At 43.1% G+C, this 14,020-nt stretch overlaps 2 protein-coding genes across 2 annotated transcripts in view; one reads left to right on the top strand and one right to left on the bottom strand.

Moving 5' to 3' along the window:
- Nucleotides 1-4,252, top strand: part of PGM5 (phosphoglucomutase 5) — a 159,949-nt gene extending 155,697 nt beyond the window's left edge. The window contains exon 11 of the mRNA XM_069474146.1: nt 2,800-4,252. Coding sequence (XP_069330247.1) covers nt 2,800-2,889 — 90 coding nt within the window. The 3' untranslated portion in view covers nt 2,890-4,252. The remainder of the gene's footprint in view (nt 1-2,799) is intronic.
- A 5,522-nt stretch (nt 4,253-9,774) lies between these two features.
- Nucleotides 9,775-13,391, bottom strand: TMEM252 (transmembrane protein 252). The gene is made up of 2 exons (XM_069472119.1): nt 13,114-13,391; nt 9,775-10,063 (listed from the first exon to the last, which is right to left on the bottom strand). The coding sequence occupies exons 1-2, from the start codon at nt 13,389-13,391 to the stop codon at nt 9,775-9,777; spliced, it is 567 nt and encodes a 188-aa protein (XP_069328220.1).
- Between the last annotated feature and the right edge of the window lie 629 nt (nt 13,392-14,020).

Below are 14,020 nucleotides of genomic sequence, written 5' to 3'. Positions count from 1 at the left end.
CTAGAGACAGGATTTGATTCCCTCTGTAGCCCATTCACATTGGTGGACAGCAAGCATCCACCAAGCCCTGAAAGGTGGAGGAAGACACTGGAGCCACATGGTGAGTGCTATTGAATGGATATGCTGTCCATTTGGTTTGGAGCAAGATAAGCATTCACTATTTCCTACTCTTGACTATGGAAAAACTATGCCAAGCCCTCTAAGAAGCACTGGAATTAGAAAAAAGATGCTATATTCCTAACATAAATGATTGAAGTCTCTATTATTTACTTGCTTTGTTCATAAGGAGTCATTTGGAGCTTCCAGTACAGCCACACAACCCACATAGCTAGGAACACCTCTTCTCCCCACCGTCCACCTGCTTTTGATCGATAAGGATGGCTGATCAGTCCTCCCCAACCCCTCATCTGATACAGGACTTGTCTGGTCTAGTGGGATGACCATCCCATGATTTCTCCCCTATCCCCAAGGCTCATTTGTCTTCTCTATTTGTCCTTGTCACTCACGGGTCTTATATTCAGAATCGTATGATGGGAAGAGCAGTAGAGGAGACAACCTTATGTTCTTATCCCAGCTCAGCCACTAAGCAGATGTGTGACCCTGGGGCAATCACGTCTCCCCTGGGCTTCAGTGTCCTTGACTGTGGCGTGAAACTAGATCATCCCACATTCCTCTCTGCTTTTCAAACTCTGTGCTTCCAGCTCAAGTTCAAGAAAAACATGACAGTAAAAATCCAGCACTGCTGCCCCTTCCACATGGCCAGGATGCCCTTCATGAATGTCCATAGAAGTCTCTGTCTCATCTTTCCATCAAACTGATATATTCATTTATTCCAGAAATATTTCTTGAATGTTTCCTATGCAGGAAGCACTTTTCTCAGCCCTGAATAGGACAAAGTTCCTGCCCTCATGGTGTGACCAGGCATGAACCACATAATGATATTTCAATCAACAATAGGACCACATATTCGATAGTGGTCCTATAAGATTATGATGGCGCATATATAGAAACCTGAAATATGGCACTTGATATTGGCATCACAAATCAAGTACCGGAAATGATTGATATTCAGTAATATTGCCAGATCATTTGCTTTTCCATATGAAAAAATATATATTAATAAAAATATATTGGCTGGTCATGGTGGCTTACACCTATAATCCCAGCACTTTGGGAGGCCAAGGCAAGAGGATCACTTGAGGCCAGGGGTTTGAGACCAGCCCAGAAAACAAAGAGAGATGCCCATCTTTATAAAAGAAAATAAGAAAAATTGGCCAAATGTGGTGGCATATGCCTGTAGTCCTAGCTACTTGGGAGGCTGAAGTGAGAGGATCAGTGAGCTATGATCTCACCACTACACTTGAGACTGGATGACAGAGTAAGACCCTGTCCTCCCTCCCCCCCACCAAAAAATAGATGTATGTCATCTAGGTTTGTGTAAGTACACTCTATGATGTTCTCACAATGATCAAATTGCCTAATGACACATTTCTCAGAAAGTATCCCCATCGCCAGGTGATGCATGACTGTATTTATACACTCAAGGAAGAAAAATTGCATTACTTTATTATCCATATAAATGGGAGCTTAACTTGAAGCACCATAGACATGAATCCAATAAAAACATGCAGTGACCTTACTTTCTAGCTAGATAACTTGACTGAGACATGTGCTGTCTTGGCTAAAGTGTGTTAAAGATTGGCAGCAAGCAGAATTTCTCCTTCATGAAATCAGAAGGCTTGAAGAATATGGGAAATAGAATGACTTTCTCACTGTCTTATAAGTAATACCATGTTCACACGCCATCGAAAATCACAGTGACTGGTGGGTGCTCCACACTTTAGAAAACAATGTTTTGCTCCTATGAAACAGTAAGCAAGAAGTGATTCTTCTTCTCTTCACATCCATCACGTTTCCAAGAATCTATGTCTTAGGCTTCTAAAGTACCCCCGCCTCCTTCTAGGGACCACTGAGGTGCCTCCTGGGCCCCAGTGTTATGTGGTGGGGAGAAATAATCTGTTATTGCTGCAGCACTAGCCAATGGATCGGCCTGTCATCTCGGGAGCATCAGGATTGGAGTTCTCTTTTTCTCTTTTATGGATACATAATAATTTACGTATTTATGGGCTACAAGTGACTGTTCGTTACATGCATAAAATGTGAAATGATTGAGTCAGGGTATTTGGGGTATCCATCATCTTGAGTGTTTATCATTTTTGTCTGTTGGCATCATTTCAAGGCCTCCCTTCTAGTTGCTTTGAGATATACATAATAATGTAGCTAAATATAGTCCGCTAGTCTGCTCTCAAACATTAGAACTATTTCTCTCTAGCTGTGTTTATATGTTCTTTAGACCGATGGTCTTAGGATGGTGAATGAGGTCTGATCCTCAAGTTGCATATGTGTGTGTGTTGGGGGGTGTAACTGGGGACAAGGGTACAGCAGAGGAAGACTAGGGGTTTTCTGAACTTCCTTAATTTACAGTGCTCTTTTCGTAAAATGCTTGAATGCTCTGGTAGTTGGATTGTGCATTTTCCTATTTTAGATAAATTTCTTTTGCAGCTGGTTAAGACTTTGGAGATCATCTTCTCTCCCCCTCCTCCCCTGCACTGCCTATTCCAATCTCCTTTGATAACGGAGGAAAGAGGTTGAGAGACGACAGATGTCCTGCCCATGATGACTCTGTCTGTAAGCAGCAAACTGGAATTTGAATTCAGATGCAGATAATAGACATCCATCACAAGGCCCCATCCTGTGACTCCATTGAGTTGTTCACACACTTTCTTTCTCTCCTTCCAGGCAGTGCTGAGCCCTCTCATAGCCATCGCACTGAAAATATCCCAGATTCATGAGAGAACTGGCCGGAGGGGACCTACTGTCATCACCTGAATGGAGGAAAGATCACTCACCAGGGCCAAAGAGCGCTCAGCGGGACATGCTTCACCAATGCCTTCTTGCTACCTGTTTGTGCCTCTTATGACTTTGGAAAAAAAAACAAAAGATATTTTGCTTTTGAGGGGCAGGGGGGTGGGTAGGAAAAAAAATCTGTTTTGTTTTGGTTTTGCCCAGTTCCTCCAAATGCAACAGGGACTTTAATGGTCTGTTAAAGCTGCACTTATCATTTGATAACTATATTTTATCACACAAAGGACCCTCCCCTTTTGAGAAAGAATAAGTGGGCTAGGAAACTGTTAATCACAGCATCTGTGCATCATTGGTGCCACGTGAGAAAAGCTTCTGAGATAATGAAAGAGAGAGCAGTGCCAGAATTAAACTGACCCTGAGCCACAGGTACCCCTGGGCGGGCAGAAGAAGACACTCCTCAGCATGGAGGAGGATTTAGCTCTTCTCCTAGGTCAGGTCTCCAATGAGGGAAGGTTTTAGAACTCTGATAGCCCACCTCACTCCCACCAACCACCTGACTGCCCACCTTCCCCCATCTCCTGCCCAACATCCCTGTATCACCTTCTCTCACATCTTCTAAAGCTTTCTACACATCACTATGGCATGCTTCCAACAAAACATATCAAAGGATGTTTTTCTCTCTTATTTTATAAATACTATTATTTTAGCTATTAAACTGGCTTCCTTCAAATCCAGCCATTCATTGTGCAGGCGGGAAGAAGTTTCTTGATAAGACTCTGCAAATGAATGATTTAAATTTTGGGGGCCCTTCCTTGATTATCTTGTAAGTTGAGACATGGGTTATACAAATTCCTCCTGAGTGGACAAAAATACTACCATGTCTGAGATCTCTCTGACTTTTTTAGTAAGGACCTATTTGAATGCACTTGTTTGGACATAGTTCTGATCTTACTTGTAATGGCTCTCAAAGGAGAAAATGAGTTGCTGTAACAGTAGGAAGTGAAGTGGGTGCTGGAAGAAAATATTGCTGGTGGTATATGCCTGATGAGATAGAGGGGAGGGTGGGGACCCCTGCTGGAAAGCAGAGGGTCACAGCTGGCTTTCTTCGCTTGGGAAAAGGATATTGCAGCTGTAGCAGCCTCATCTGTACTCAGCCAGGACACGTGGTGCGTGGGACCTGTTTGCATCTGTTTTGCTTCCTTGGGAACGGCACACTCACTTACCCTGCCATTTGTGGAGATGACCTGGTGCACTTTGACTGTTAAGCAATGCATTATTGCTGTAGTCAAGGGTAGTGCAAGCAAGGAAACATTCCCAGTAAGGTATTTGTTTCCATTTTCTGTCTATGCTTCTGTCACAAACTTGCTAGGACATTTAGTAGCCAATAAAAAAAAATTCCTTATTTCAACCTTATCCAAGGATTGTGGGTCTTTGCGTATTCACTTGTCTCACCATCTGAGAAACCTCAGTAGTGGTCACCTATCCTGATAAATCTGCCTTGCAGAGCGCTTGCGAGGACTATATTTCACTATTATGACCTAGTAAATTTATTCAGTAAATGGAACAGAACAGGTGGGTTGCTGAGAACTGCCTTTGGGAGTCAGCAGAAACTAAAATGGCACCTTGTCTTCCATTGTAACTGTCTTCATTTCAGAATAATAGCAAGGTGGCTTTCAGCCGAGTTTCTAAAGAACCACTTATGAAATTTTTCACCAGTGGAATAAAATTTGCCATATAGCTTTGGTACTCACCATCTCTTAAGTGAGGGGCCATGACGACCAGCCAGCCATTCATTAATCGTGGATGTATAGGTTAGGATAATCAGATGCATTCTTAGGCATGTCAGTTGTAGGTAAGAAAATGTTTTTTTTTTTCTGAAGTTTCTGAACTTTTAATCATGTCTAACTTTTAGGTTCAAATGTAAATTAGTCCTCACTTAAAAATTTTATTTATTTCAATATGGAGTCATGTGTGTTCAGTAGCTCAAATATTTACCCATTTATCCATCAATTCATTCATTCATTCATTCAGCAAACATTGGTTGAGCAACTAATCTAGGCAGAGTTCTGCATTAGATGTGGCAGGGAAATGGATAAAATGATATTGCTGCTCTTATGAGTTTATAATTTGGGAGCAGGAGACTATGACAAACATACACAAATATTCAGGTAGACATAAATGGTACAGTAGAGGCACAAACAATGCAATGGAACAATTAAATCAGAGATGGTGGGACACTAGGTACAAAAGGGATCTTCCCAAAAGTAGAGTTTCTTGGGATTTGTAACTATTTATACAGTTTCACCAGGGGTGAATGAAACATGAAGACTAGGAGTTGAGAGCTAGCACGGCTGGAGAGGAGGCTGGTTTAGGGTCTCATGTGGATGGGTGGGGTTGAAGCAGACACAGGGCTGTGACTATCTGGCAGAGCAAAGGCGTGGGCCCCGCCACAGAAAGCAGCAGGTGCACAGCTACCCATAGTCACACAGCTGCTTCTCAGCTACGTCGCAAAGGGAAACGTCCTCCCGTAGCTCTAGTGCACAGCCTCCCTCTGGAACCTGCTCTCACTCACATTGTCAAGGTATTATTTCTGCCGTACACGAAGTCCAAGCTTCTCTTGCTGAACTATATATGCATAGACTCTTGCCTGATTCTCAGGAGAGGTGAAAGGCAAGAAATCACTCTTTCCCACATGATGTTCTTTATGTTCTTAAGGATGGAGCTCCAGTCACTGGTTTTTAACAGTAAATGACATGAGAGGTCCAAGAATTTTGTGAAAACCATAGAGGAAACCATGGCTAGAGTGTGGTAGCTGGCGGGGCCACTCTGGGATCTGCTGTTCCCGACAGGTTCACTTACGACACCGTGAGCCTACAGAAAAATGGCGAGCAGCACTATACAGAATGTTGTGGTTCTTGCCAGGACAGTACTGCCACCTCCCCAAGGGGTGTTTGAAAATATGTGTGTGTATGTGCCAGGGAGAGGCATTTAGTGGGAGGGACCACGGATGATCCGTATCCTGCCAGGTGTCAGCCAGACTCCCAGAATAAAAAGTTGTTTTGCCTCAGCCAGGATCCTTGAATTGATTGAGTGTCCTGAAAATGGGTAGGCAGCCATTATTAAAATGAGATCATTTATCAAATCTTACTAATCCAAGTGCAGCACATGCCCACAGTGTTTGTGGACAAAGTGTTGCATGACATTATAGACTGAAGGGCTTGACGTGACAGCAAGGCTTTCTGAACAGGGAGCCTCAGACGGATGTGCAGTCCCATGGCGGCGCATCGGGCTGAGTTGGCTGCTCTAAGCATGACAGGGCTAATGATCTGGGGACTTTTGATGGGCCACCTGTGGGTCAGTGTAAGGCATGGAATTTACTTTGATGGCCAATCCATCAGCCACGGCAGGTGTGGGGAATTTAAAAAGCACCTGCAGGAACCGGTCGTGCCGTAACAGGGTGACTCCATTCCATTGCTGGATCACGCACTGGATGTTCTCAAAACATGTGGACACTGACATCTCAGACACCTGCCTTGAGGAGATTTCCATTCCTGAGAAACTGTGTGCCTTTGGAAATGATGTAACCACCCGTAAATCAGTCTTTGGCCCTCCAGCAGTTCCAAACAGCAAGAGACTATCTGAGGCAGCAGAGCTTAGCAGAATGCCTGTTCCACTCCAACCTGCCGCAGTCCTTATCAGTAGAAATAGCTCATGCAGTTGCCAGCACACTTGGTATGAGAGTCAGCCTAGGTTGTCATGGAACTTTATGGAACACAGTGAAGATGTGAATTATAAATCCTTGTCATTATCATCTTTCCACGTCTGTTAGCACCTAGTGTGTACCCTGTGATGTAGGTGAGCCGGAGCAATGCCTCAGCAAAGACGATACATTTAAGGAGAATCTTGAAGGATGGATAGGAGTGTCAGTAAAAGCGCTGGTGAGTTTTTTTTTATGGAAGGGTTGAAAATGAACACAGTACATCTCACATATGCAGAAGACGAAGCATTATTTATTCTATAATTGACCTTGTCATCCTCATCTTCTGGGATGGTGGTAGTGCTTATTTAAATTTGCTGCTCAAAGGGACATTATGAAATAACAATACTGGAGGGCCATCAACCCTGGGAATTCCCATCCCCATTGACACATGAACTTATTATTCACATGTGAGAGGAGGAAATGAGCAAAGGCTGTCTGTAGTGGGTATTTTCCTCTTTCCACTTTCCCATATTCTAAGAGCCCTCCCCACCATTTATGGAATTAGGAATTATGGTTCCCAATCCATCACCATTACTTTTATCATAAAGAGAAGAAAGAGAATATGTAATATCTATTTCCCCTGAGTGAATCCTCCAGGCATGACTAATGTATTATTATTATCAACCACAAAAGGACACTTTGACTTGCGCAGTGAATTTCACTGCTGAACATCTCAAATGGAGGGTTTGTTTTGGGTTACACCTATGTTCTTGATGCTTGATTCAGAGTACATATGTTAAAAAAAATCTTTAAGTGCCTTTTAGTATCTTTTTTTCAAAAAGACACACTTAGATTATCATCTGAATCAACATTTGGTGTTCAGTAATGTTTGGGTTTGCAGAAAGATGAGCTTATCTTGACACTCTGTTGGTTTCACATGATGAAGAATACATTGACTTAAGGTTTTCTATTGATTTTTTTTCTGATACAAAAAAATGGCAAAAGAGAAAGTTTAAGTACAAAATTTATTACAGTAAAGAGATTAAAACCATTTCTTATGTAAACCAAAATTAACATTTGTTTTACCTGACTACCATTAATAGTGGTTGGAAAAACTATCTATTACTAACACAAACTCTGGAAGAAAGCCTAATGATATCGCTTGTTCAGATCAGTGAATGTGCTCAGACCACCGGGGAAACTTTCAGGGTAACTGTCTTAGGAGAGGGATGGAAAGAGATGACAAGAAAGGGGTGATATACTGCATTAGTAATTAAATGATCACTTCCTACCTGGACAACTGAGTAACCTTCATATCCACTCACACCCTTGATGTCAAGGATTCAAATCACAGACCCCCAAATTCATGCTTTGTGGATCAGGATTTCCTTTTACATGGCTCCCTGTGTATTTGTCAGAATATACTTAATCTGCACACTCAGCAGTGATGGGGAAGAGGAGGCCAAGGAGGAGGCCCCATCCCATTTTTTTCACCCCCTTCCCCCTTGAAAGAGCCACATCCATCCCTGCGACTGTCCAAAGCCCTTCCTGTGTCCATTCATCAAGGGCCTGTCATCCGTTAGGAATCATACTTACCACCTGTATAATGATCAGTTGAAGAGAAACTACACCATGAAGCGAGGGCCCAGCTCCTAGCAGAAAACATGGAGGGCTTATTTACACTTTAAACAGTTAACCCTAAAGCAACCACCTCTGCTGCTCCAAGGGTTTTAAGATATTACAGCAACTTTGGGGCTCCATTTTCTGTTAGAGCTCATTTTCTGAAAAGAAAGAGAAATCCACATTGCTTCCTGGAAGGAAGGAAGCGAGGCAAGGCTAGCTTAGCACAAAAGTATCAAGTAAATAGGTCCTCCCAGGTCTCTCTAGGGACCCTTCTTCACCCTCCTGGGAGGCACTGCATGTTATTTTATTGGACAAGTTTTTTTAACTTCTCAAAGTCTCAGTTTTATGCATCTGTAAAATGGGAATAATCATAGCACCTCTCTTCTTAAATATTGAATGTGCACGAGGGCTAAATAACACGCATGAAAAGTTCACGGCACAGAGCCTCCATATATTAACAAAAGGCATTCCGTAACTGTAAGATACTAACCCCAGCACAAATGCCTCACTTGACAGGAGGAAACTGAGGCCCAGAGAGAGGATTCTTGTCCAAGTGCAGAAGCATCAGGCTGCATCTCTTTCCACCACCCTGCCACCTGACTTGTCTTCTTGTATTGAAAATATTAATGCAACAAAATATAACAAAGCTAAGGAGGAATCATGGGGTTTTAAAATAAATGTCCCAAGTCTAAAAGTCAAGATCTGTATCTTGAGACGTAAAGAATTTCCGGTTAATGAAGAAAGTACATCATTAGTGTCTTTTGTCTTTCAAATTTTAGAGATTTACAGGGACAGTTTTTGAATTACATATAAAATACTTTTAAAACTTTACAAGATTTATATCAAATTGTATATTAATGCCATCTATGGCTAGTACAAACTCTTTTCCCCTCTGAATTCTGTGTATTATGAATTATGTGTTCTGTCTATTCAATGTGCATCTGTAAGACATCATATCTGTTCCTATGAGAACCTCTCTTAAAAAATAGCTCATTTAACATTTTGTGTTTGAACCATTTTGAGAGTGAATATTATAATCACTTTGCTTTCACATAGAAAAAAGTACACATAATTAAAATAAAATAATACAAAAAATAACATTCATGAGTTCCAAGGGCATATCTTCCACGATGTGAAGTACTGTGTCACTCTGGCAGTGTGGTCAGTAGGGGCAACTATAAAACCAGCTAAAGCAATGCTGAGCAACCTCCATAGGAAACAAACTGTCTCTGTGACTATTGGTAACGCAGTACACGAAGGCACGTGGCTGTCCGGGCAAGCAGCATCTATTCCTCCCTGTCTGGGGCGATGGGAGGGGAGTTGAGCGAGAGCAGAAAGGCTCTCTGTGAGCGGAGCTCTCACTGCAGTCCTGATGCTTGCCTAGGTTGGGCTTAGCCAGTTGGGATTAGTCCCCTGAAATGTCTGCTTGGTGTGGCCACACCCTTCCCGGGCCCCCACCCTGGCCTTGCGTGGCTGAGCAAGTCTGTGGAATTGTGCGGCTGTCACACACAGCAGCCCCTCCACGAGCTCTTCTGCAGGGTCCCTGATGTGGCTTTTCCTCCCACAGTCCCTTGCCCGCCTTGTGATTAGCAGCCGGTTCCCACGGGGTGCGCCACGAGTGCTGGAGAGCTCGCCTGCCTTCGGCACTCTCGGCTTTGCCTCTCAGCATCCTCTGATGTCACTGCAGCTGCCAGGTTAGCTGTGGACTCTGCGTAGGACGGCGGGGCCTCAGGCTGGGCTTCATTTTCATCCTGAAATTCCAAGCCCGGCTCGGTATATGGAGGGGGAGGAACGTCAGAGGCCTCTTCCTCTGCAGGGCAGGTCTGTTTCTCCGCACCGAGGCTCTCTTCATAAGCTGGAGGGTAAAAGTCTGGCCTGGGGGACAAAACATCACACACACATGCATCATTTGGGCGTTAGTGCCAAAGAGGCATATGGCTGCCTCTCTCAACTCACATTGTGAGAAGTTAAACTGTTAAGAAACAGTGATTTTTGAAACAGATGTACTTCTCCCCTGGCATCATCAGTTTTTTTAAAAATGTGCTGATCTTCCAGAAGAACCTTTTTATCAACCATACGATGTGTGCCTCTAGCTCCATTTTTTCCAGCAGGTTATTCCAAGCTGTTCCTTCTCCCTTGCTCATTCATTCATGGAAATAGGGCCATTCAGTGTGAGATTCCCAGCAGAGGTAGCGGACTTCTCCCTCCCCGGTCTTTAGTCCACTCACATCCTCGTTCCCAGCCCCACACAGTGTCTTCTACTCTATCGCACTCACTAGCTTGGATCCTCACAGCCAATAAAATACTGAAGGAAAACCAGCTATGTGCAGATCCCTGAACTATACCAGATGCTTCTCTTTTTCCTAACACTCCTTCAAGCTTCAGCAGCTAGTTTTAAAGAAAACATATGAACGTACTCACTTCTCAAACTATTTCAACAGACAACTTTATGCAGATTTCAGCTGTAGCTCTTTCTGTGCCAATGGGCCAACGGTAAAGGGGCCATTCAGGCCAGGGCTGATGCGCTCATTGGTAATCTTGCCCAATGTTGCTAATTGCTAAACCCTCCTGGCTCCTCCATCATGAATGGGATGGGGGCTGGGATGGAAGGGGAGGAAGAGAGATGGGTGAGCTTGGTTGAGTTGTGTATTTATAGAGCAAGTCCTTCAGCGTGTTTATGGTGTGTAACCACAACAGAACAGGGACTGCCATTTGTAGCCACAGCTCCACTCCAAATGTTGCCAGGCCCAAAGCCAAATAGCTGCAGGAGCTATCTACTGTACGGCATAAATCTCAGCCTTCACCCAGAACAGCCAAGGCTGAGTCACGGGGCACGTGTGTAAAGGCATTTTACACAGATAGGTGAGCTGTTCCCTGGAGTGATTTGAGAGGCTCTGTGATGACTGCCGCCTGTCCCCAAATCCCAACACCTCTCCCACTGCCATGTACATTCCCAATGCCCTGAATTCCACCACTCCAGACTCATTCGCTTTGATACCTCACCCTGGGGACCCCTTTTGAATGCAAGGGCTCCTGAGAAATAGAACTTCTCAGTCTGACTTACTGGCCATTCCAAGTGGGCTGAACAATTAATTAGAGGCAGTAAAATTGGGGTGTTATGATGTCCGTAATTTACTTTCAAATATTTTAACCCAGACAATATAATATTATGCATGTGTTAGTAAATTTAAACTACTTCCTAAAGGCAATCAGTTATATTTATCAGGAATTCACACTCTAGAGCTAGTCATCTAACGACTATGCAAAACCCAAAAAGCATCTCTCTAGAAACATCCTCTACAATCACTTCATTTATCTTAATTTTCATGAAACTCAGAAAACTTGCTGGTTAGTATAATAAACATTGAAAATGAGTTTTAGTTGTTGTAATTAGTATCTTATTGATTAGCATAAAAAGATGTCAAAAATGAACCATCATGGGTAAGATTGCTTGTATTCAAGACACATGGAGTAGCTAAAATATTTTAGATACTCCCTTACCCTTGCATGAAGAGGGGAAAAGAATTTATAGACTCCTGCAGCCTGTGTCTTAAAAACATTACCTGAGGTTTTATCCCTAAATGGTCCTGTGTTTGGCCAAGAATTAGGAGGTTCCTGGTTGCCTGAATCAGACCCTAAGCTTAACTGAATCTTTTTTTTTTCTTGTGGTAAAATGTATATAACATAAAATTTACTGTTTTTAAGTACACAGTTAAGTGGCATTAAGTACACTCATATTGTTGTTCAACCATTGTCAGAACTTTCCATCATCCCAAACTGAAACTCTCTACTCATTACACAGTAACTCCCCAATCTCTCCTCCCCTAACCCCAGTACCCATGTTCCTATGTGCTGTGTCCATGAATTTGAATACTCTAGATACTCATATAAGTGGAATTATACAATATTTTCCCTTTATGACTGACTTATTTCACTTAGCATAATGTTTTCAAGGTTCATCCAAGTTGTAGCATGTGTCAGGATTTCTTTCCTTTTTAAGGCTGACTGATATTCCGTTGTATGTATACATCACATTTTGTTTATCCATGCATCCACTAATGGATATTTGGGTTGTTTCTACCTTTTAGCTATCATCAATAATATTGCTATGGACATTGGTGAATGAACATCTGTTTGAGTCCCTGAATTCAATTCTTTCATGTGTATACTCAGAATTAGATATAGACTATAGAATTGCTGGATCAAATGGTAATTCTGTATTTAATATTTCGATGAACCTCCATTCTGTTTTCCACAGAGGTTGCACCATTTTACATTCCCACCAGCAATGCACAGGGTTCCAACTTCTTGACATCCTCAAGAAAGCTTGCTGTCTTGTTTTGTTTTTTGATAATAGCTATCCTAATGCGTGAGGTGGTAAGGTTAACTGAATCTTAGCTTTAGAATGTTGTCACCTTGCCTTGAATGAATCTTTTTATCACAACACCTAAAAAGACAGTAAGCTAGGAGTTCCCTGAGCTCACAAAGTTTACAGATCTGATTTCATGCCTCCTTGCTCACTTGTATGGCAGAATTTGGTCTGGGATTTGCTTTCCTTATAACTGGGTAGCCAGATTATGGGGAGTAAATAACCATCACCTGCCTCTAACTAATGGCAGCTCCCATGCTATAACAAAAGAACCTAAGAGTTCTTAAATTGGCTTAAGTGGGTTTTCACTGGGGTAGGGGGAGTGGTGGCGTTGGTGGTAGTGTTTCTCTAAGCTAAATTCTCCCTACGTCATGGTTTTCCCCAAAGATGGCACCACTCTTCCTAATGACTAACCCCAGATAAATTCCCCAACAATAAAGCTTCATACAGCTCATGGGACATGTAAATTGCTGCACAGTAGGATTAGAAATTATTCCACTTTTACACCACTCAACCCATCTCAGCTCTTCTCAGTCCCCCTGGCTGTCATACATACCTGTCCACCGTGGCCAGGGACATGGCCCCCTGAGCAAGGTGTTGTCTGAGCGCATGGCTGAACACCCTTTTGCTTTCACTCGCCTGGCAGTAGGTGCTCCAGAAAATTCCACTCACAAGGATCACAAACCCCAGAGACAGAAGCACATAGGCCACGATGAGGCTGCCCCGACAGTTCGATATGGAGACAGAGGAAAGGAAGGCGGCCCCCAGGCAGACCATCAGGAAGCCCGTCAGGAGGGCGAGAACACAGAGAATTAGGCCAGTTCTGTTCTGCATCCTTGCTCCTTAGGAACCCAGCCCCCTGACCCTGCCACTCTGCTCCAGGAGAATGAGCTCATTAGCTAGCTTGCAGCTTTATACGCTCTGGGACCAACTGGCCTTTGGACAATTAAATGAACCAGGCACTTAGAAGCTATTCATTAACCATTGAAAGTAACTGTAATATCCTTGGCGGATTAACCTAAAAACATAGCCTTGTGTATTGCAGGAAGGAGTGGCACCTTGGAGCTGGGTATGACACTTGGCTGTTCGCAGTTGTTTGAGCGTATGTCCCTCATCCTTTGATTACCCCCCCTGGTCTCTTAATCCCCACAGAGGGTAATTCCACACTAAAAACTAGAGGAATTAGCATTCCTTGAAGAACTATCTTCTCTGTGGTTTGGCAAGGAATCCTTTCCTGAATCCTTCTTTCTTTCTTTGTACTAAAAAGGCATTTCTTCAACGTTCTTAACATGTTTGTCTTGACTCCCTCAACGAATCTCTCCTTAGTGTCCCTCACACTACGATATTGGAAAAATCCCAAGACAAAAGTTCAGAAGGGGAACTCCCTGATTCCTGCTCTGTTGACAAGATGATGAGCTTTAGCAGGAGGGGAAGGAGAGTGCTGGAGAGAAGGATGGTATCAT

This window comes from Eulemur rufifrons, chromosome 7 (assembly GCF_041146395.1).
Source record: "Eulemur rufifrons isolate Redbay chromosome 7, OSU_ERuf_1, whole genome shotgun sequence".
In the NCBI taxonomy this organism is placed as follows: Eukaryota; Metazoa; Chordata; class Mammalia; order Primates; family Lemuridae; genus Eulemur; species Eulemur rufifrons.
The sequence above is the reverse complement of the archived record's forward strand: the minus strand, read 5'-3'. Positions and strand labels throughout refer to the sequence as shown.